The sequence below is a fragment of the Tiliqua scincoides genome, chromosome 5 (assembly GCF_035046505.1).
Source record: "Tiliqua scincoides isolate rTilSci1 chromosome 5, rTilSci1.hap2, whole genome shotgun sequence".
NCBI classification, from domain to species: Eukaryota; Metazoa; Chordata; class Lepidosauria; order Squamata; family Scincidae; genus Tiliqua; species Tiliqua scincoides.
The window spans coordinates 56,451,739-56,475,094 of NC_089825.1; the positions used below are offsets into that span (position 1 = coordinate 56,451,739).

The 23,356-nt window shown below is 43.1% G+C and overlaps 1 protein-coding gene across 1 annotated transcript in view; it reads left to right on the forward strand.

Moving 5' to 3' along the window:
- Nucleotides 1–23,356, forward strand: part of BMPER (BMP binding endothelial regulator) — a gene marked incomplete at its 5' end in the record, with an annotated part of 206,990 nt that overhangs the window by 113,238 nt on the left and 70,396 nt on the right. Inside the window, 3 exons of the mRNA XM_066628674.1 lie at nt 251–355; nt 9,695–9,740; nt 18,384–18,713. Coding sequence (XP_066484771.1) covers nt 251–355; nt 9,695–9,740; nt 18,384–18,713 — 481 coding nt within the window. The remainder of the gene's footprint in view (nt 1–250; nt 356–9,694; nt 9,741–18,383; nt 18,714–23,356) is intronic.

Genomic DNA, 23,356 nt, shown 5'->3' on the forward strand with positions numbered 1-23,356 from the left:
GTCTTCATTAAATGCGGAATGATGCTCCTCTATCTGGAAGGACCAGAGTGAAAATTATTCCAGACGAGCTTCCATTCTTAATCCAACTGGATGGAGATGGAACTTTATAATCAATTTAGAAGACTAAACAATGACATAACTCCAACAGGGAGAGTGTTGCTTTTCCCTTGTATAACAGGATGATGCATTGCTGGAATGGCTTCATTCGGCCGCCCCAGCTGATGGCTGTATCATGTTCTCCCTTCTGCAGGATGGAGAGATGTGGCCCTCTGTTAACTGCACCATCTGTGCTTGTGTGAAAGGCAAGACAGAGTGTCGCAAGAAGCAGTGCGTTCCAGTCAGCAGCTGCCCTCATGTGAGTGTAACAATGAGTGTGTTGTCTTTCTCCTGTTTTAGAGATTGACAGGGCTTTTCAGTAGAATCTTTGGCAGCCTTGATGCTTGCAGACTTGGGGAACCATAATGAGACTCCAGGTTTTATGGTAGATGGGAACATCCAGAATAATACAGCACTACCCCTTTTTGGCCATTTCTTGTCCTTTTGACTTTGGCTTTTGACTTCTCTCTGTTGCAGTGACTTTTTTAACCCCGTGTTTGCATCAATCATTCATCTTTCCTTCTGTGCTTTGCTTGTATTACATCACAGACACGCCAATATTTTTTAATTGCAGTCCATTAAAAATGTTTGGAGCCAGTACACTCATGTGAGTATTCCTTATATGATTTCAGTGGAACATGTTTGCCTTGAAGTTCAGAGAGGGATAAATGAATCTATGATGTCTTGATAGATGTCCTGTGGCACCTATATTCACACATATCCTGTAATGCTCTACAGCAGTGGTTCTCAAACTTCTTGGGAGTAAAACTCCCAAGGTAAGACTTTGCGGGGGAGGGGGTGAGAGCAGCTATGTGATCCCCAGGATTGTGTTGCTGGGGGGGGGGTGAAGGGGAGGTGTTTGTACTTACTGAGGGCTTTGCAAGCTGCAGGAGGTGTGGGAGGTTCCATGCAGCCCTCCGTAGGGCTCTTTGAGTCTTAGAATGTTGAAAATAAGCGGTTGCAAACCACTTCCAGTTTCGCAATCACAACCAGGAAGTGGTTTCTGATCGTTTTTTTCCAACATTTTAAGCCTTGGGGAGCCCTGCAGCTGCGTGGAGCTCCCGGCACCTCCTGCAGCTTGCAGCAGCCCTCAGTAAGTATAAACACCCCTCTCATCCCCCTTAGCGATGTGATCCTGGGAATCACGTCACTGCCTCTCCCTTTCCCCCACCCCTTAAAGTGACATGGTAAGCTTCACAAGAGTTGGGGGGTTGCAACCCACCAGCTCAAGTACCACTGCTCTACAGACTATAGTCCTTCTATACAGATCTGTTGATGCTTGTGTGGAGAAAGTAGCACAAGGATCTATAGCATACAGACATATCTGCCCATCTAAGCTCTGTTCCGTTCTCCTTACTTTGACGTGGCTCACAAAATTTGTGACACTGTATAAAATATCATACAAACAATAAAAGAACAAAAACAGTGTTAGTAAAAAAAACAGCTTCACCTGCCAGTTCTGTCCCTTTCTGAGAATACAGAGGATCTTTCAGCAACTGACAGCACTGCAGCAAATATAGGTAATTGGGTACTTGTGTACATTGGAGTTTCCTGCTACCTCTTTCATGTGAAGTTTAGCAAATGTAAGCCCAAGTGACTCTGCATGAAGGAAAGCTGCTGCTGCTGCTGCTACTTATGTGATCTGGTCCTATTTCAGAGAAGCTAATAAATAGATTATAAGTTAAAATAAAAAGTGAAATCCCTGCTCAGCTATGAAGCTTCCTGGTTGACCTTGGGCCTGTCACTACCTCTCAACCTAATCTACCTCACAGGGTTGTTGTGAGGACAAAAGGAGGGGAGAAACTACATACACTGCCCTGATTTCATTGAAGGAAGGATCATATAAAAATCTGAAAAATAAACAGCTAATCTAGATATTAATCTGCATATGACCCTTGAATGCAAATTGTACCAAAAGCAGGTACTGGGATCTTGTTGGACTAGGATCATCACAGAAATGTCACAAAAGCACCTTCTCTGGTGTTCCATTTATGGAAATCTCAAAAACAAAATTATAGTACTGTGTATCCCTTACACTCATGTGAATTTGGAACATCTATAGTTGCTCAAATGCCTAGGTCTATGTCTATGTCTGGTGTATCTTATTCTGTGCTCCATAAAGAAGAATGTGATCTCACAGATAACACAAGCCTACAAAATTGAGGGTCAGAAAAGTTTTTCCCAAACTTTATGTGGTTTGATATGAATTTGGGGTGCCAATTCCAAAAATGGCATCCGTTTTGCCCTATCAGGTCTAGTTTTGGAGATATAGTATAGCCTCATTAGTGGTGAGCCATGGTGTAGGCTTCCTCATGAGGAAGCTGCTTGAACCATTCACTAAAGAGGCTATACTGTATCTCCAAAACTAGACCTGATAGGGCAAAACGGATGCCATTTTTGGAATCAGCACCCCAAATATACCCAGGAATTGGTGTAACGTTTAAGGAAGCAAAATGTGTGTTGACCTGTGTAATAGACAGGCTCAAGAGTATTTTTTGTGAGATCATGTTCTTCTTTCTTTCTGGTATAATTCATAATTATAATTATGTTTAATTAACTATAATTAATCTGGATAGTTGTCAGATCCTCTATGTTAATTATAAATCAGTTCAGGTTCAGAACCTTTTAGACCCTGGTGTTGCCCAGTGAGCATTAAATTCACTAAGGGCTTGAGTTCTTTAAGCCTGTTGCCCATCAACAGAACCCTCCTGGCCAAGCCTGCTTTGTGCAACATACCAGAAGCAGGAAATAATGGAGAAGGCCACTCCAGAAAGAGAGCGGGGTTCAGGAAGCCTTTGGATGCTCCCTTCAATGTGCAGCACATTTTTGATGGATGGGCATTAGGAGAGGTGGATGCGGAATATTCAGAAACCCCGAATCCTAGAGGATCCCATGTCTGCTGTGCTGTGCCCATGGAATGGAGTGGTCAGAACCACATAAGGCAAAGTACAGTAGAAGTGGATGCCTAGGTCCTTCTGTCTGACCAGTAATGTCATTTGGTGTGTGAAGAGGCATACAAACTATCTGGAAAGCTGAGTCCCTTCAGCCTTTCTCCAGACCTATTTTGGATGTCTAGGTTGCTTAACCAACTTAAGCTCAGAAATAGAGCCCCCCCCCTCCCCGGGAAAATCTAGTTTGTGGGCCTCTTCTGGATTTCAAGATGCAAGTTTGCTTGTTTGGCATAACCGTCTTTTGAAAGATCTGTTCTGTGAGTACATTTTTAACCTGTGAACTAGAGGTGAGTGTCAGATTTATTTAGGGCATGCTGTCCCTTGCCTAACACAGGCAGCATTGAATATTTATACACATCTGTTATTCTTACAAACAACAAAAGACAAGAAAAGTTGCTGGTTGTGCTCCAGTGCTAAATGAGGCACAAAACAACAGCAGCTGCTGCTGTTGCACAACAGAACACTAACAAAAGCTCCTAATTAGTTTTGTCTTTAAAGGGGGGGGGGGAGAGAAAAGGACAATCCTTGGATATAAAACTGAAACTCTTATAAAACGAAGGGAAGAAACAGATCTTACAAAATTCATAGATGCTCAGATGAGGGCTGCTGATAAATATTCATGACTGAAAATGGAACTGCATCTCTTAGCCCACTCCTAAGGGAGCCCTCCGTGCTAACGGACTTTAGCAGCACATGTTAGTAATAAGGGACTTCCTTATTGTACAAGACAAAAACAGAATCCCGTGCCAATATGGTGGTTACTTACCAGCCTTAGCAGGTTGGCTTGGAGACCTTGATTTTGCTTGAATCCCTGCCACTTCCAGCTTGGATAATGGCTGCAGTCCTTTTATGAAAGCACAGAGTAAAACTATCCAGTGCAATTAAGAGGCATTCAGCTGTACATCTCTCATCCATGCTAGTGTGCTTTACCCAATTAAGACCTTTCCCTGTGTATGTCATGTTCACGGGATTGTTGAAGGAGGTGGTCATGAGACTGATTTATTATAACGGGTGCTTTATACTGAAGAGAGCAGCTTTGTCTTACTAGAAATGTGGAGCAAAACGATGGGCTGGTCTTGCTTGGGCACCATATTGTGGTGTATGTTAAAATTAGATAGACAAGCCAAAGTCCTGTTTACACTTAACCTGACTGCTATACATTACATTTATATTGCACTGTTTTCTAATCACAGTCTCCCTCCAAGGAGCAGAGAGTCATGTCCATGGTTTTCCCTCGTATTATCCTTGCTGCAACTGTGAATGAGCTCAGAACCTGTGTCTCGTTGCTCTTAATTCAATGCTCAAGCCGCTACACACACTAGATTACTCCTGACATACCAAACAGCGAATTCCTAGCTTGTTCTAAGCAAAACTTTCCAACAAGTCATGATCTGAAGTTGCAATTCAGCCTTGACTTCAGATTGCAACTTTTTGGGGAAACTGGTTAGAACAAACTAGGGTCACTTAGTTCACAAGCACAGCCAGTCCTGGTTGAATAGAAAGTAGGATTATTCCTCCCTTCACACAGAAAGGGAAGATAAAAGCATGTGTTCCTTAGGGGCACTATATGAATCTATGGTTTATTCCTGGCTTCATGTGGTGTCTGAACCAGCCTAATGCCTCTGAGCCAAGTGTGGAAAGTATTTCTCTTGTTACTAGATAGCCACAGCGTATCAGCTTAGCAAAGGGCTCTTAACATGTGTGACATGAACTCCTAGGGGTTCATTCCAGGGAGTCCAGGGAGTGCATGAGGTGTTCCCAGATTTAAGAAGAAATTTTGCCTTGAATTTCTTTTCTGTAATTGAAATTTGTCTTTTTTGAAGTTCTCCCTTTTTAATATGTTCAGTGCAATTTCAGGAAAATTGCAAATAATAGTAATTTAAATAAAACAATCAAAATAAGGGCATATAGGAGCAGTTTATAATTTTACACAAAAGTTTAAGAACCTCTGGCTTAGCACATTATGAGTACAGGTACAGCCTATTTATCCACGTTAGTTCTGTTCCGTGACTCGGCGTGATTATTACAGCCTGCAGCCTGACACTTCCGGATGGAAGGAAACTAAGGCAGCTGTTATCAATCCCCTCCCCTCCTTCCCTTTTCACAGGTGGGATCCTGAGCTTGCTTGGGAAGTCTCATCTTCAGTGTCCCAGGCAGCCTCCCGACAGCACTGCAGGTTCTCCTCCTCCTCTTCGCTGCTGCTGCTCCTGCAGCCCTCCCTGGCCGCCGCCATCATGGAAACTCCTCTGCCCCAGAGCATTCTGGGACTTGTAGTCTGGCTCTCTGCTCACCCTCACCTGTCTCAGCAAAAACTCTGAGGGGTTTTTTTTAAAAGCAGTCCCTTCTGTTGCTACTGCACCTGCCTCTGTGTGTGTGTGTGTGTGTGTGTGTGCGCGCGCGCATGTGTGTGTGAAAGAGAGCAAGCTCCACCTTGCTGTACGTGTTCTGGCTACAGAGGTTTTTGGTTCCCCCTTCCCCTCTTCAGCCTCGGCTGGCTCAGGGGCTCCAGGAATGTTACTGTTCCTTTGCAAGGGCAGCCTCTTCCATGGCTCCAGGGCTATTTCCCTGCCTGGGCGAGGCAGAGCCTTTTTGTAGTGTTTTGGGCTACCTGGAAACAGCCCAGCCCAGCCCAACCCAGAGGACAGTGCAGGGCAAAGGAGGCAAAGGTGTGTGTGACTTTCGGTTCCCCCACCCCATTCGCATTGAGGCAAATCCGCAGATAAAAAATCTGTGGATAAATAGGCTGCACCTGTAAATTTAGAGGCCTGTCTGTATCATCTGCCATGTGGTGCGAAGAGAATATTACCACAGATCTACATTTGATTAGGAATCCGGGAAAGTAGGGAAATGGTAAGATACTCCTCACCATTTGAAAAGACAAGTTAATAGAATCAATTTACCAAGTGGGTTCATGACTAAGTCTGGATAGAGGCTTCTGGGAAGAGTGACCTTCAGTAAGTAGGTAGGTAGGTAGGTAGGTAGGTAGGTAGGTAGGTAGGTAGGTAGGTAGAAAGAAAGAAAGAAAGATCTATCCCCTTTAGGTAATGGGAGTATATTTTCTGCTGAGGCTGCCTGAATTTCTCTTCAAGCTTCAGCCAGCATCAACCTTCCAAAATTAACCTCTAAATTAGATACTTAGGCCAGGATCCAAAGAACAGCAGTTAGTTCCATGTGCCCAAAGGGTTTTGGCCTTTTGTTTCTGGTGCCACATAGGGAGATTTCGAAAGCAGTATAAAGAGTACTGTTGTATAAAGGAAAAATGTTTTTTAAAAATCCCATTGGGCATGCCTAGGCCCTTGGGTATGTCTAGAAAAGCTCTTTGAATCCTGGCCATAGCCCCTAATTTAAATGCAATTAATTAAACTCTCTTTTAAAAAAAAAAATGTAACTGAAGATTTAAAGAAACCACATTTTTTGGTTTAATTTTAGCTATTCATGTTCCTGCCAGAATTTGTAATAAACGCTTGGCCACTGCCAGCTTATCAAATGAAGCCTTGAACCTTTTCTTTATTTGGAATGAGGGGCACTATATAGAGTCAAATGCAATTAAAATGGCATTTGACTGTCCACTCAGCCAGAAGTGCTGGAACATACATGTCTTCTGTCCTCAAGCCTACAATGGAGATGAAGTAAGAGAATACTCTTTGCTCTAAGGTGTCTTCCTGAAGGCGAGGTAATTTTCCTTTGTCAGATTAGAGTAAAAAACGCCAGTTTTTAAAAGTCTATTTGGATGGGACTTGGCCCTAGACCATTTGTGCAGCTGCCTCAGGGCCCAATCCTATGCAGTGCATGCCAGCTCACCACCAGCACACACTGTCACAAACATGCTATAAGACACATTTGTGGCCCTCAGTGCCTGTGGAGCGCTGGTGCTAGCTCAGCACTGGCTGGTGCTGGGCTAGCACCAGTGGAGCACCAGAGCTCGTGCGGACCGCCGGGCAGTGGAGAGGTAGGTGGAGGCATGGGGAGAGGCTGGGGGGAGGTGTTCTGGGGAGGGGGGAGGCAAAGGGGGGCAGGGAGGAGGTGTGCCTGGGGAGGGAGCGGGGCAGGAGGGAGGCAGGACTAGTGGTGTGCTGGATGCAGTGGCAACCATTTTCAGTGCCACTGCAGCCCCAGTGCCAGATTGCTCAGGATTGGGCTGCCCATCATGCGTATAAAACCACTGAAACCTTCCTGAAGCCTCGTGTAAAGATCTGAATAGCTCTCTTTCCACAAAGTTCTCTGCCTGCACACTTATTAACGCAGACAACTTTGTTGTAACACTTTTGTTCAGATACTGGTGCTTTTTAGAAATACAAGTGTATTCTCTCAATTTCCTTTCTCTTCATTTGGTAGAGAAAAATGCTGCTTAAGACTGTGTTTAAGAGCACGCCAGGAAATTCCAGAAGTTAAAACTGATTTAGTCACTAATCTACTCATGCCACATGAGGCCTATGTGAAGTCTTGGTTCCCTGTCCATCATATTTACTAATACTGTAGAACAGTGGTAGTTCGTGTAAAGGTTCTCCTGTCCCTTTAAGGGGTGGGGGGAGGGGGAGAGGCAGGAAAATGATCCCCAGGATTGCACCCGTATGGGGGGTGAGGGGGGGGTGCTTGTGACTTTCTTTATGAAGACAGGGCTGCAGCAGGCTGCAGGAGGTGCAGGAGGATTTCTCCACATTTGGAGAAAGTGGGCGCAAAGCACTTCCATTTTGCAGAAGGTGCTTTGCGCCCACTTTCTCTGAACATTCCAAACCTTGGGGAGTGCTGCAGAGGGCTGCGCAGGGCTTCCCACACCTCCTGCAGCCTGCTGCAGCCCTGTCTCCATAAAGTAAGTCACAGCACCCCCCCTTGCCCCCCTTAGTGGCGCGATCCTGGGGATCGCGTCGCTGCCCTAGCCCCTCCCCTGTAAGAACTTACTGAGGGAGTAAAACTCCCTCAAAGTTTGAGAACCACTGCTGTAGAAGTATCAGATGTTGCTCTGGCCACAAAGGTTATGTGCACATCATGGCAAGAAGAAATTGTATTTCTTAACTATTACAGTCTTTTTTTAAAAAAGTCATAAAACAATCTTTAGAGCTTGAGTATAAGACATAATGTAAAAAAGCAGAGCACCCCAAACCATATACTAGGAATACTTCCTTCTTGGCAATGACTTCCATTAAAATGCTCAATATCTGGCCCAAGTTTGAGTTCCATTTGTTCTAGTATTTTGCCTTTGATGTTTGTATGTATTCGAAAATGCTGCAAACTGCTATAAAAGAGTTTTCCCCACCCCGAAAATGGACTGCCTTCTGTACCTCCTATTTCCCCCCTATAGACCAACTTGCTTGAAGTGCTCCACAGATCACCAGACACTCACACAACCCAATTCTGTGCATGTCTACTTAGAAGTAAATCCCATTATATTCACTGGGGCTTACTCCCAAGCAAGTGTGGATAGGATTGGATCCACAGTCTGGTATCTAGAGACACTAATAGCAGCAAAATTCTACCATTTATATTTTGAAGAATGAGGCAGAAATGATACTGGCAGTGTTATTGAATTTGACGTGCCTCTGGTAGCCTACTAGGAAAGGAGAGACAGCAGTTTTGTCCTCCTCCTTTACAACAGTGATGCTGTTGCTTATGCTGCTAATCTCTTCCTGAAGTTCCTACTGCTGAAACCTCTCTGTGGCTTTTACAGCATTTATTAGATAAAGACCAAGAAATACACCTGTATCTTTATGAACCAACCCTGTGGGCCAGGGAGGGGCTAGCCCCATTTCCTACAGGCCTCCATGTCACTACCCAGATGTAGCCAGCTTCTATAAAGAAGAGGCAGCAAGATTGCTCCTGTCTCGGTGGGAAAGAAATATGCTCAGACTCAAATTACCAGCAAACGGCAGCTTTATTAAGATGGAGTATACAAAACAGCTAAGCAGTTCTGTCAATAAGACTCTACGGCTTGTCCATCTTTAAACCCAAAGACATACCTTTGTGCCCTTACAAGCATGTCTTATTTTATTTTTCCTTCAGGCAATCAGTCACAGCCCTGCTCCCAGGGCAAAGGTTTGCGATGATGCCCCTGTGGGCTATTGCTGCCCGCCCGTGCAGAAATCTGGTTTCCTACTCACCAGAGGCTCATAAAGCCTCGCACGACCTCCAGCTGCATCAGGAAAACCTCTGTGAAGTTCCCTGACGCTTTAAACTGTGTTTCCGGGAAACTGGAAGCCGTTTCCACCCCAGTATGGAGCCTCAGAGAGGCTTCTGTGAGGTCCTAGTGGCTGGCGCCTGGGGCTTTTGCCCCAGAGAATTCTATGGGAGGTATGCAACTGGATTTCTTTGGGATCTGTGATAGCCATGGTAAATAATTCCAGTTAATAGCCATAATAAAAATAATAGATATATTAGCTATAGAGAGGATATGATCTGCACAACTCATTTTAAATGTCTATTGATACTTCATCTGCAATTCTTCCTCACTTCTCAGAGACAAGGTTCACAACAGGAAAAGCTTTTTTAATGTATGAAGCTGCAGAACAATAATTTGTATAATACTACACATACCATATGAAACTGAATGAAAGCACTGGCTTCTGCATTTGATAATTTTTTCCATACTTGTATCAATGTAACATTTGCTTCATTTCTCCCCATTAAACATTGTATATATTTATTCTATCTAGGGAAAGATCCTGAACAGAAAAGGATGTTGTCCCATTTGCACTGAAAGTGAGTAAGTTAATTCTTCATATTTTTTTTTCAGTTGTCACAAAAATGATACTATAAATTAACTTTCATGTCCTCTCCCTTGTTTTGAGTAATGAAAGGAGTATTTCCAGTTGGGCTGAGTTTATTCATAAATATTGAAGAGCACATTTATCATTTTCATTATTCCTTTGAAGAAGTCATGATCATATGATCATTCTTTGTTTATGTCCACACCATTTCCCAAGCATTAAAATGTATCTTGTAATGAGACATTTATAAAAGAAAACTCAATATCCTTCAAGATCTCTCAGCATATCTGCCTTCTTCTCAAGATAACACATGTTGGTGCAATGCTTTGATGGCCAAAATATATAGGTGTTTTGAAATTAATAATAGCAAGAGTAAAATTGAAAAGCATCCTAAACTAAAAAAAAAAGGCTAGTCCATATTGATGGTTATAAATATTGTTCCATCAGGTATACTATCACTTTAATATGGAGAGAATAAGTTACGAGCCTGAATATTCCTGATTCAAAACTTGCATCAGTCATGAATTCACTGTATCCATTATATTCTCAGCCTCAGCCCTTCTGTCTGCAATACAAATAATACTGGCATGCTTCATGGTGTGTTATAAGGATTGCTGACATAATGTATGTGAAGCACAATGAGTACTTATGAATACTATTCTATTCTTGAAATCATGGTCAAAAATGTACAAAGTGTAAATGAAATTGTTCTTATTAAGGACTAGTTCACGCATGCTGCATGCGCATCACTAGAGTTCTCATCATTCAGTTACTTGGTGTTGAATGTGTGAGCTAGCTCCATTCAAAAGGAATTGGATAGCATCCAGACCTTTCGTAGAGCAGAGCTGCATCATTGGAAGTTCCTTCCATGACAAAAAGAAGTGTTCTGCTCCTGCACAGACTCCTCCTGCTCATTCTGTGAAAGTCTGGATGGTATTCATTGTATTTTGGATGATGTGAAATGATAGAAAAGTTCTGTTTGTAGTGTTTGATCTGCAATGACTCATTCTCATATGTAAGCCACCTCCTGAAGTTTTAGCCATCTAGTGATGAAGATATGTGAATGGACCTTTCATCTACTGCTACTAACTTCAGTTCTTCCCCTGGTCCAGTCCATTTTGCCCCTTGGATTCATGTCTTCTCTACTGAGCTAAAAATTGGCACCAATGCTTTCAGTATTCCTAGATTGCACAGCCTAGATTGCACAGGTTCCAGATGGTTAGCAACCAGCCCAGACTCTGCAGAAATAGTCTGGAACCAGACGTCAATAGCTCTGTCTTGTTGGATTGGGGTTTGATGTTTCAAAATATTGCTGGCGAAATGAGTGAGACCCGGGTTCATTTGTGAAGTGTGAATGAGTATTATTGGAAAGGGCAATAGTCTACTTTCTCCAAATAAAGCAAGTGCTAAATGTTGAGTCTCTCCGACATTGATTTATAAGGAAGCATGACGGTACGATTAAAAACCTGGTAAAAACAAAATATGGTGTATGAAAAATCTGCTGGAGTACAGAGAATATACAAAAGAAAAAGTCAAAAGAGAACAGCCTATAAATGTTCAAATAGGAAGAATTCCTTGGACACTACCCTGGAAATACGTAGGTTATGCTTGCTAGTAGCTTGAGTTACACTATCAGAATATTTCTAAAAATATTCACCCTGACTATCCTTTCCATCTCAGCTAATCCCTTAACTGTCTTTAAACATAAACATTTTAAGGCGCAATTAATAGTTACAAAGTGCCAGGTTGATAATGAAATAAACTTTCTTTGTATGGTTTTCCACATAATTTAATACAGCCTGCAGTTTTTCTGAGCTAAAGTGAAAATATTTACAAATGGAAAGTCAGTGGGATTAAAAGAGCTGGGTGGAGTTGCTCTTTCTGAAACAGTCTAACTGGATTAGAAAACACTGTTTTAAATTTTGGTGGTGTATAATTTTGGTTAAATTAAAAACAATCAAATTAAATTGTTAGGAAACCAGAGGTAATGGGCCTTCACCACCAAACAGTGCATACATGATTGTAAAATAACTGCAGTGGTCTGCCGAGGAGTGGAGTGCCTTCATTAGGAACAAATTGCAGTTGTTACTCTGGGAAAGTGACTCAGTCGAAGCATGGAAAAATAGAATTGTCCATCTTGTATTTCTGTGTTGTCTCCTGTTGAAATCAATACAAGCCTTTTTAATGACAGTGGAAGAATCTGGAACACAGTTGTAGCCTTTCCCATGGAGTTTATATCTAATTGGTAAGAAGGAGAAATACTGTCCTGCTATTGTCAGAAGTAGGCTAGGTAGAGAGCACCAAAATAAAATATCGTTTTCAAAACGGTGGTTTGTATTCTACCAATAGCTTGAAAAAGCTTTATAGTTAGGATTGCTAATTTCCTAGCAATACGCATTTGAAATTGCAACATGCATGCAAGGTATTAAAGTAATATGACATATTATGGAAGCTAGTCTTTAGGTTTAGCGAATCTCCTAGGTGATTTATTTGGAAGGCAATGTTGAACAAAATTGCGTGCTTTCTGACCCACAGCTCACATTGTCCACCTTACCAGGTCTTGTCAGGAAGCTAATCCATAATACAGAAGCAGATTGTTTCCAATTCATTTTACTTTTCAGTATCTTTATTTTGGAATCTCATGTTTTCATTTATAGGTTGAGTCTCGTTATTCACGAGGGTCCATTCCCAAAAATTGCATTAAAGCATATCTGTTTAAAAAACAATGTCCATTTACTAGATGATTTAAAAACAGCCTTGCTTGCCTTTGTGATGTGAGACAAAGTCATTAAGAAGACAATCCATCAATCAGTCTCTCTCCAGACTTAGAGAGACTTCATTCTGGTGTCCCCTCCCTTCACTCAGAGCACAGCCTTGGGAAAGAATGCAAAGTGATTATCTCTCTTTCACATGCTCAGGGGGAAGGGAGGTGTCACTTGCCTTTGAATGAAGCTTGGAATGAAGTATCTGGAGAGAGAATGATTGATGGATTGTCAGTCAGCTGACCTCTCTCACATTAATGAGGCGATTGTCAAACAACTTTTTTTCCTTTAATATAAAAGGCCTTTCTCATCGCATTGAGATAAAACTTTGGGTGAAAAATTCATGGATAATTTTTACCTGTATTTAAAAACATTTCTGTCCCATCTATCTCCTCATAGGGAAGTATACAATGGCCCGTTCCAAGATAGGGTTTGGGCCTTAATTTGACTATAATCAGATTTCTGATAATTTATAAAACACTGATATATGGTTTTGTGATTTGCACCACCCTGTTCCTAAATGTTTTTGCTGTCATAACTGCCCGTTGTCGCTGATGCAGTTTTGCCACAGTGCTAGAGTCGCCATCATAGATTGCGATAACGTGATGGCATCAAATTTGGTGTGGCCTATTTTAAGAGAAGTTGCATGGTTTTGATTTTTATTTTTGCAGAAAACATGTTTAGTGTTGATGTATGTGAATCGGCATGTCTGAACACACATGCATATGTTGTTGGGGAACCTGGCGTAATCCAGGTTCCCAGGCATGTCTGCAGAGATGTTTAAAAATGTATGCATTAACATATTCATTGCATAAGTGTTTTGATGCCGCTGACTATATAAATTAATATAGTAAAGCAATTGTCAGCCTACTCCTATCCCATGGTGGAACATAGAGGCCTGCTGACCTGCCCTGTATCCAGAGCGGGATTGGGGCTGGTTGCAGCTCAACCCGGGGCAAAGGGAATTCCTGCCCCTTACCCCAGGTAAAGCCCCAGCAGCCCCAGTGGGGCTACTCAGATCTGTGCTACCTCAGAAGGTGGCACAAATCTGAGCAGCCCAGAACTACTCTGGGTTGCCTGGGATTGGGGTTAGGATCCAGCACAAGTGCCAGATCCTGGCCCATCCCCCCACTCAACCTTCGCCCACCCATGGGCCCACCCACTGTCCACCCTGCCCCACCCCAGAATGCCTCCTTCCTGCCCTCACCCTTCCCCCCCAGACCCCCATGCCAGCCTGACTCGGCCAGCACAAACTTACCTTATCCACCAGCCCCACAGGGCTTGGGCCAGCTTCCCTCCTCAGATGGTGACGTGAAAGTACTTTATGGCACTTTCACGACACCATTGGTCCAGACTTGTGCCGGCCCAAGTCATGTCTTGGATTGCATCCTGTAATAAACATGACTGCAAATGCATGGATCATGTATTCTTCTCAAAATAGAGAATGCAATTCAGTTTCACTCTGTATGTGGTATAGCTAGCTTTAACGTGAAAACCAATTTAATTTAATGAACTGCAGCTTGCTTTGATGCAGAAGTCTGATTCACATGTGGTTAACTGCATTCTGTATTTCATTTTTGGTTTTTAGAAGCCAAGACATTTTGAGTTATGTATGTGTGAACAAATTACTCCCTTTTCTACTTTTCAGTGTCATAGCTTTATTCAGAAAACATCCAAATTCTCTTAGTTATGGTCTATATAATATTTTCCTTGGCTGCTGTAAATTAGCTGCAAGGCCCGTCTCACGGGTCTGTTGCATCTGGACACTTTGTATTAATGCGCCTGCTGGTGTGTCCTGCTCTTCTTTCGCCCTACTGCCTTTAGCATAGATTATGTAGCCCTTCTCCAGCCCTTTTCACCTGCAAAGCAGTCACCATCTCAGTATGGACATTTCTTTCTTTTGTGTTGTGGCATGTGGATTATTAGATATCACAAAAAGCGTCCAAGAATTCTTCAGAGCTCCTTCCAATGGCTAAGCAATTTAGAGTATCGTCTCACCATGCTGTGAGCATGCGCTGAGGCTGCCAAGTCCAAGGACAACAAAACTGTACAGTCAGCTTAGATTCTGGATTCAGGATAGAGAGTGCTAAGCGTGTGAAGTTAAATTTCCAAATGGGAAAAGAAATGGGAACAGCTTTCAATCATTCAAGCATGTGTATGCATATGGTGGTATACAGCTTGCTCTCTTGCCTGGATAGCTAGCTTGGTAGTTCTGAAAAAGGGTGTTCATTTAGGGGAAGGTGTAGGAAAACCACTGCAGAGAGAATGTTTTGACAACACATGTTTAACTGTCTCCCATTAAAATTCCCAGGGCAAATGTGCGTAATTTAGTTTGGATTGAGCCCAATGATTATAACATTTTTGTGGAATATATTATTTGCCCTTTGCAATTCAGTTGTATCCGCTGTTATTTTTTAGGCCCCAAAGATTCAGTGCTTATCCTACTGCTCTGGCTTAATTTAAGCAGCAGTCATTCAAGAAATGATGTGCTTTGACAGCTAAATTATCACTTTGCTCACTGACCAGGAAAGTCCTAGCCTTTTCCTCCAAGTTCGGTTTGTGCCCGAATGCACCAGGGAGATCAATTTGAAATAATATGAATGAATTAATACTTCCTAAACAATAAAGTACATCTAAAGCTGCAATCCTGTCCACACTTACCTATAATGGGGCTTACTTCTGAGGAGACATACATAGGGTTGAGTTCTTAGTGCATAATTCTATGCAAATTTACCTGGGAATAATTCCCATTGGACATGCATAGGCTTGTGCTGTTAGAAATTTTTAATTACACTCAGCAGTTAACAGAATAAGTAGTCGTTGGCCTCTGAGAGAAATTTTATCAGGGGGTACAAAGTTACTTTTGGGTCTGCTTCCAAGGGAGAGAGGAGGGCTAAAAGAGTGAAGGGCGGGTGGCGAAGAGGATTGGCAGGGCAGGGAGGGGGCAAAACAGGGCAGGGGATGGTGGCAGCAACCAGAAAAGTCTTTGAATTCCAGGTCTACCAGGCTTCCCAATGCAGAGCCTAGGACTACCTGCCCATGCGGCACCAGCAGTTAGATATGGTAATACGGAAAACCAAACACTCTTTTAAATATAGAAAATCATTGTGGAAAATTAGCATCATCATATTTAGTTCCACACTAGAATGGAATGTGGCCTGTGTGGACCAAAATGTGCAGTTGTCATCCTGCAGCTGTGTCCCTGAGCTCTTCGCCACTCCTTCATGGTAAGTGGATCCACAAGCCAAAGAGCTACTTTAGCAAACCAGTTTCCTCCCAGATTTGACACTGTGTTAAGGAGTGTCGTGTATTCATTTCTCCACCTGATACTTACAGTTTGCAGCAGCCTCCAGCATCCCACGTGGGAATCTTGTCTGGGTGAGATAGGAAAATGTAAGATCCCAGGAAATTTTTGGGCCCTCTACTTTGACTCCTGGGCCCACTGTTTGACTCCGGCCCAGGTACAAATTACCCCCTTTTCCCCCCTCTCATGGGCCCTGAAGTAGTCTAAATAACAATTAGATATATACTTCTGGTACTTTTAGCCAAGTTCCCCCAATGAAAGTTTGTGTATCAAGTGAATTATCAGACCGGGTCCAGGGCATCTAACACTTGTCATTGTTTACTAAAAACAGTTCTGCACTTTATGAGACAGTTATTATTATTATTAACAGTATTTATATACTGCTTTTCAACGAAAAGTTCACAAAGCGGTTTACCGAGAAAAATCAAATAACTAATGGCTCCCTGTCCCAAAAGGGCTCACAGTCTAAGAGCTGCAAAAGAGTACCAGCAGACAGCGTCTACTAGAAAAGACACTGCTGGGGTGAGTAGTTGTTTGGAGTTGTTTGATGTGGCTGTGGGCCAACAATTGGTTGCCTGGCCAGGATTTAAGTATCTAGCCCTGAGGTGTCAAACGTGTTCCATATAGTGGACCAAAAAGCATTCATGTCACCTGCTGAGGACCAGAAGTGACATCACAAAGCAGGAAGTGACATCATCAAGCAGATGATGGCCTGAAAGAAGCACTTTGTTCTCATTGAGAAACTCATTAGCTGCAAATGACGGAAGAGAAAATGTGCAGACCTTGTTCACAATTTCAAGATGTGAAAGAGTCCAGTTATCACGATGGGAGAGCCCAATTATAACAGGGGCCGGAAAAATTGCTTCCAGGGGGTGCATCTAGTTTTCTAGCTTTATGTTTGATGCCCCTGATCTAGCCCATAGGAGCCGGAGCAGTTGGCAGAAGCTAAGACTCAGGGAAGTCTGAGCTGCCTTCTGGCTTCTTGATTGGAAAGGGGAGTAGCAGCTCTAGCATGTATGTAAAGGCTCTCTGTTGAACTGGCTCAGAAGGAAGGAGAACTCCAGGTTTTGAGAGAGTAGATTGAACCAGTCTTTGCTGTCAAACACTGTAAGGCCTTTTCCCTTTCTCCATTTAGAGAATCAGAAAGACAGGAATGGGGTTGAAAACTTCATAGTGGGCACACTGGTGTAGTACTGGTTTTTCTTGCACCAGACACATAAAGGGTGAAGAAATGTGCATCTTTAAATATCTGTGTACCTGCCAGAGCCACTAAGTGGAATTTTATCAGGAGTACAAAGTTTCTTTTGGGCCCCTTCCCTTTGGGGGGGGCTTCTGGGCCCCCTTTTTTGGCTCTCTGTGGCTCCCAGACATGGAACCTTGGCCCCCCCCTGAACCCCCCTCTCAGAGACCCTGGTACCTGCCCCTGAAAGTCCTGATTGGACTAGCAAATATGCACAGTTCTTTAGAGAAGCACATCATTCACAAATTGTATGTTTATTGCTGTGTAGTGTAGTGGATGTGCAATGCAATGGATGTTAAACTTAGGCTCTCCTCTTCCCTAAGCCATGATTCTCATTGGGTGACCTTTGGATGACCACCGTCTCGTAGCTTGACTTCCTTCATGGGGTTATTGTGAGGTTAAAAAGCTGGAAAACCCCATGTACATTGCCCTGACCCTGGAGGAAGGGTAAAATGTAAATATGTAAGGAAAAGATGTAAAATATTTCAGAAAAAAAAAAATACTGAATTGTTGTGATTAGTGGTGGTGATTAATGGTTGTGATATTTTATGTGATTCTTATCAAATACATGGTGTGAGTTCATAACCTGTTGGTAGATACTTAGGTCTCCATGCACAGTTTGCTTAGTCTTATGACAGAGCAGGAAAGTGCTCATGCTGCCCTCTGTTCCTCTGTGCTGTTCTGCTGGACAGATCCTTCTTGAAACTTGCTGGAGTTTCCAAAGCAATTTGTTTTGCAGTACACAGGGATGGGAGAGCAGAGGCAAAAACCCAAAACAATCCTTATATATCACCCAAGGGTCCTATGCTGGGGACTTGGAAGTAAGTAAAAGTGAATTCATTGGACATACCCCCAAGTATATGTGCACATAATTACATTCTAAGGCTGTATCATGCAAAGCATAGATTTCAGGACCACTTATCATTTATATAATTTACTCCAAATTATCCCTTCATGTGAACAAAGTGTACCCTCTACAGGATCGTATGGACTGTAGTTATTTTCTCATTGAGTTTAATTGTAGCTTCTGGGAATTACTCCAGACTGCTGTGTTTTGCCTACTAAGGACCATTCCATACTTCATGTGGCAGCAGATTTATCACCAGGAAGTTGCAACCAGCTCTGGCTCTGTGAGTGTACCTGGATGACATTACGTGTTTCCAAACAAATATTTTTCTATTCACACATATTTTTACGTGAATCCTAGAAAAAAAAAGGTGACATGTGAAGTGGCCATAAATGTTGGCAAATCTTTTACATTGTCTGATCCCTTCTCTTACCAAACATAAATTGGTCTTGATGGTGCTTTTGTTTCTCACTCACCTGCAGAGCCTGGAGTTTGCACTGTATTTGGAGACCCCCACTACAACACTTTTGATGGACGGACATTTAACTTTCAGGGAACATGTCAGTACGTTTTGACGAAAGACTGCTCCTCCTCTACCTCGCCCTTCCAGGTGCTGGTGAAGAACGATGCCCGTCGGACTCACTCTTTCTCCTGGACAAAATCTGTAGACCTTATGCTGGGCAGCAGCTCCATCAGCCTCCATCAGCATCTCACCGTGAAGTGGAATGGGTCACGGATATCCCTGCCTTACAAAACCCCATACTTTCACATTGACTTGGAAGGATATCTCTTGAGAGTGACAACCAAAGCAGGTGGGGCTATGACAAGTGCCCTTGTCACACTCCTAAGTTGACAGTAACAATACAAGTATGCCATATGGAATAAGAATATTCTGATTTGTTTTGTTGCTTGTTGCTCTGAAAACTATTGAAACTATTGCTCTGAAAACTATTGTCTAAACAGATAATGCGCTGGTAAGAAAACTTGGTACTTTCAGTTATGTGGACACCGTCTGCTTATATTTATTTTTATTTATTCCTTTTCTGATCTGCCCATCTCAAGGACTTGGGGAGGGCAACATATTAAAATCCAAACTTATTAAATCATGTTTAATATAATACAAGATTGGATTTTTTTTAACTGTCTCGTGCTTATCTAGCACTTGCTGGTAAAAGTCACCCCAAGTTAAAATATTGTGACCTATTTCAGAAATGTATCCAAGTTCAGACATGGGCAGTTCTCCAAAGGAAGGGAGTTCCACAGTTGGTGGACACCCACTCAGAATGTCTCTCATTGGTACATCAAAGGTATAGTCAATGGGATGCTCTTGGCTTATCTGAAAGATCATAATGAAACAAGATAGATGAAGAAAGTGTTTGTTGGTTTGCTAATGGTGTTTTTTGTACCCATACGGTTTTATGTGGTTGCTCTGATTATTGTAAGACTCTTTTGAGATTCAGCTGAAGGAGAAGCAGATTATAAATATTTTCCATAAAATAAACAAAAATTAAAAAGGGAGAAGGCAGTGGTGTGCACCCTTTGCCTAACCAAGTCAAACATACCTCTCTAGCTATATGGCTGTTTTTGATGTTACTTTGAACTGCAAAGTGGGGGGGGGGGATTTGTCCAGTGCTTGGCAGGCCATAATATACAACTGATGGGTTGAATTTGGCTTGGTGGGTCACAAGTTCTGAAGATTCGCTTTAATCTGTTTAGGGCTCAGGCCATCAAGGCTCCTGGGCTGAAACCTATAAAAAAAACTATAGCTAAGCCTAAGAAGTTGAAGTTAATCATTACAGCATCCCACTGAGGCACACTGAAGGAGAGATTGCAACCTTTAAATGCAGTGATAGCTTTTTTAAACACACTGCTTTCTATAATTGGCAATTCAGAGTCAATGTTTGTAGCTGTGTTTCTGCCAGTTCCAATGAGGTTTACAAATTTTCATTGGAATAGATTTTGAAATTCAGAAACTAATTGCCCAAGAAGCCATCAGTTTTTTATCCTGGATCAGAGTTGACTTCTTTAAAAATCTGTAGCGCACTTAAGGTGTAAAAATCCAAAGATGTGCAATGAACTTAGCATGCAAACTTGAGGTTACTGTTTATTTAGCCTGCCAATCCTATGCTGTGACAGGATTATCTAGGTTCCAAACCCATAACAGATGCTTATATTATCTAGACCGGGGTGCCCAAACCCCAGCCCTGGGGCCACTTACGGCCCTCAAGGACTCCCAATCCAGCCCTCAGGAGCTTCTAGTCTCCAATGAGCCTCTGGCACTCCAGAGATTTGCTGGAGCCCGTGCTGGCCTGATGCAACTGCTCTCAGTGTGACAGCCAACCGTTTGACCTCTCGCATGAGCTATGGGATAAGGGCTTCCTCCACTGCTTGCTATTTCACATCTGTGATGCAGCAGTGGCAGCAAAGGAAAGGCTGGTCTTGCTTTGTGTAAGGCTTTTATAGGCCTTGAGCTATTGCAAGACCTTCATTCATTCATATAAGTTCCATCTCTAATGTATTCATTTATGTAAATTTATTCAAGTTTAAAATGTAAATTTATTCTTTTTTTTTCCTGGTCCCAGATACAGTGTCAGAGAGATGATGTGGCCCTCCTGCCAAAAAGTTTGGACACCCCTGATCTAGACCAGGGATCTTCAAACTTTTTATTCTCAGGGAACCTTTCCTGCCAAGAGCCTGGTCTGTCCAGCTATGACTTCTGCCAAGAATGTGCTGCATCGCAGCTACGGCAGAAGTTTCCGTGACATGCACTTAGTTGTGCAGACACTGACACAGACACTCACCACTGCTTCATGTGAGTCTTAGAACACCTAATGCTCCCCTAACCTGGGAACCGTCCAGGGTTTTTTTAAACTTACCTGAGGGAATGCTGGCCTCTGGGGGGGGGTGGTGCAGGGAGCCCTGCAGACACCTCTACAGCAGTGTTTCTCAGCCTGTGGTTTGGGACGCACTAGGTGGGTCACGAGCCAATTTCAGGTGGGTCCCTATTCATTTCAATATTTTATTTTTAATATATTAGACTTAATGCTATCATGGTATATGACTGCATTTGGGGAAATGTTACAGACCTGTACTTTTAACAAGCTACTATGTATAATATTTTAACAATGATAGTAAATGGGACTTACACCTGGGTAAGTGTGGGTAGGATTACAGCCTAGGATTGTTAAAAATTTTCCTGTTTGATGACATCACTTCCAGTCATGACATCACTTCCAGTGGGTCCTGACAGATTCTCATTCAAAAAGTGGGTCCCGGTGCTAAATGTGTGAGAACCACTGCTCTACATGGCTCCATAAGCCTCCAAAACAGTAAAAAAAAAAACCCACACACAATCGAAAATCACTTCCAGTTTTTGATCCTTTTTTTTCTTTTTAAATAAAATTGTTTGGAGACTTGAGAAGCCCTGCCGAGGAATCTGTGGGGCTCCTCGTACCCCCCCCCCAGAGGCTAGCACACACTCAGGCAAATTTAACACCCCCCCCAGCAGCAGTGCAATCCTGGGGATTGCGTTGCTACCGTAGGATCTCCTCCACACACACAGTGCTCCCAACTCCTTGTAGGAGTTTGGGAAGTACTGCTATATACATTTATTTGGGAGTAAACCACATTGAACGTAATGGAATTTACTTCTGAGTAGACATCCATAGGATTGTGCTCTTAGGGCGCAATCCTAACTCCCCGTTAGGGTGGCGCAAGTCCCTTGCACTGGCCCAGGTGGGTCACAAACATGCCGTAAAGCACGTTCGCACCTCTTTGGGGGTCAGCTGGACTGGCGCAGGGATGCCCACCAGCCCACAGATGCTGCATGCAGCCTCCACGCCGTTGGGGAGGGAGGGTTGCGTCAACTGAGCTCGGCTGACGCAGGGGTCTGGGGAGGGCAGGGAGGAGGCAGGAGGGAGGTATTCCAGGGTGGGGGGAAGGCAGGGGGAGGGTGTCCAGGGGCAGGAGGGCGGGTAGTGGGAGATGAGGCTGGGACAAGGCAATTATACTGGATCCCAACCCCGTTCCCCAAGCAGCACAGAGTGGCTCAAAGTAGCTCTGTTCTCCTTGGACTCGCTCCAACTCCTGAGGTGATGCAAGTCCAAGTAGACCCATTGGGGCTGTGGTGGCTTAACCGGGGGTAAGGGGAAGAGTTTCCCCCAGCTGAGCCACTTCTGGCCCCAACCTTGCACTGGATACAGCATAGGCCTCCTGGTCTGCCTGTTCCAGCGCAAGGTAGGATTGTGCTGTTAGTGCTTCAGTTTCTCTGCAAGCTTAGCTGACTTATACCCCCTCCCTAAAAATATGAGCCTTAAGAAACAGCAATAACTATGTCAACCCAACTCATGATTATCACACTCTGATAAGCTTCCAGAGAACCCCACAGTTCCCCAACGACAGTTTGCAAAACACTGATCAAGCATTAGTGATGGCACTAGTAGAGATCAGAAATAAGCAGCCATAGGTGCTTGTCGAGCAAGGAATAAGTTTAGTACAACACATCCAAACTAATCAAAGTTTGTTAAAATAAATCTAGACGGCTTTAGCAAGAACATTGTTCCACAGGCACTGGAAAGTCTGCAGACTCACCAGCCAAGGTGCCTTGCAAAAAATTTCTTGCTGAACCAAAACCTGGCATAATTTTAGACCCCATGTGTGAAGTAAGAGCTGTTTGCTGTGCCTCCCTATAGTGTGGTGGTGTTGTATAACATCTGTCTAGGTTCTCTTTCAGCCTAAATGAATTGCTCCTGTGTTTTGATTCAGCCTTTTGTGTGCATGTGTGTCTTGCATCATTCAAACCTGAAATATGGTTTAATAGGGAAATTGAGAACATCTGGTAACTAGTTGAAAGAAAACAGGTAAAAGAGCACAGGAATCAGGAGATGCTGAATCCTAAAAGTGTACTGGTGATCAAGATACATGACCATAAAACTTGAATTTGTTTTGGTAATTTAATCCATGGGTGTCAAATTGAAATAAGTTGGAACTTGGAGGGCCAAATTCCCACCCACCAGATGCTCAAGACAGCTGTTGATGAACAACAGCTCTGGCTTACTTATTTAAGCAGCAGCCTGGAATTGCCTTCCTGAGGGCAGATCTACTCATGAGGCAGTGCTGCAAGCTGCTCTTTCAAGCAAGCTTGTGGCTACCTGGTAGGAGATCTGCTTGTCAGTGCCCCAGCTTGCTGAACAATATAGGTAGCCAGATGTCTTTACTCCAGAGTAACTCTTTTGCATTCATGAACTGCAAAAACACAAGAGCAAAATAAGACTATACAAAGAGAGGCAACTGCAACAAAAGAAAAACAATCAGAAATGCAGTAGGTTTTTCTGGTTGGAACTCCTCTGTGCATTTGACGTGTTACGTTAACTACAATGTCTGCCAATTCTCACTGCACATTTGTAACTGGTTTCTTTAATTTTGTTTTGCATGCTTCAGATGTAATGGAAATGGC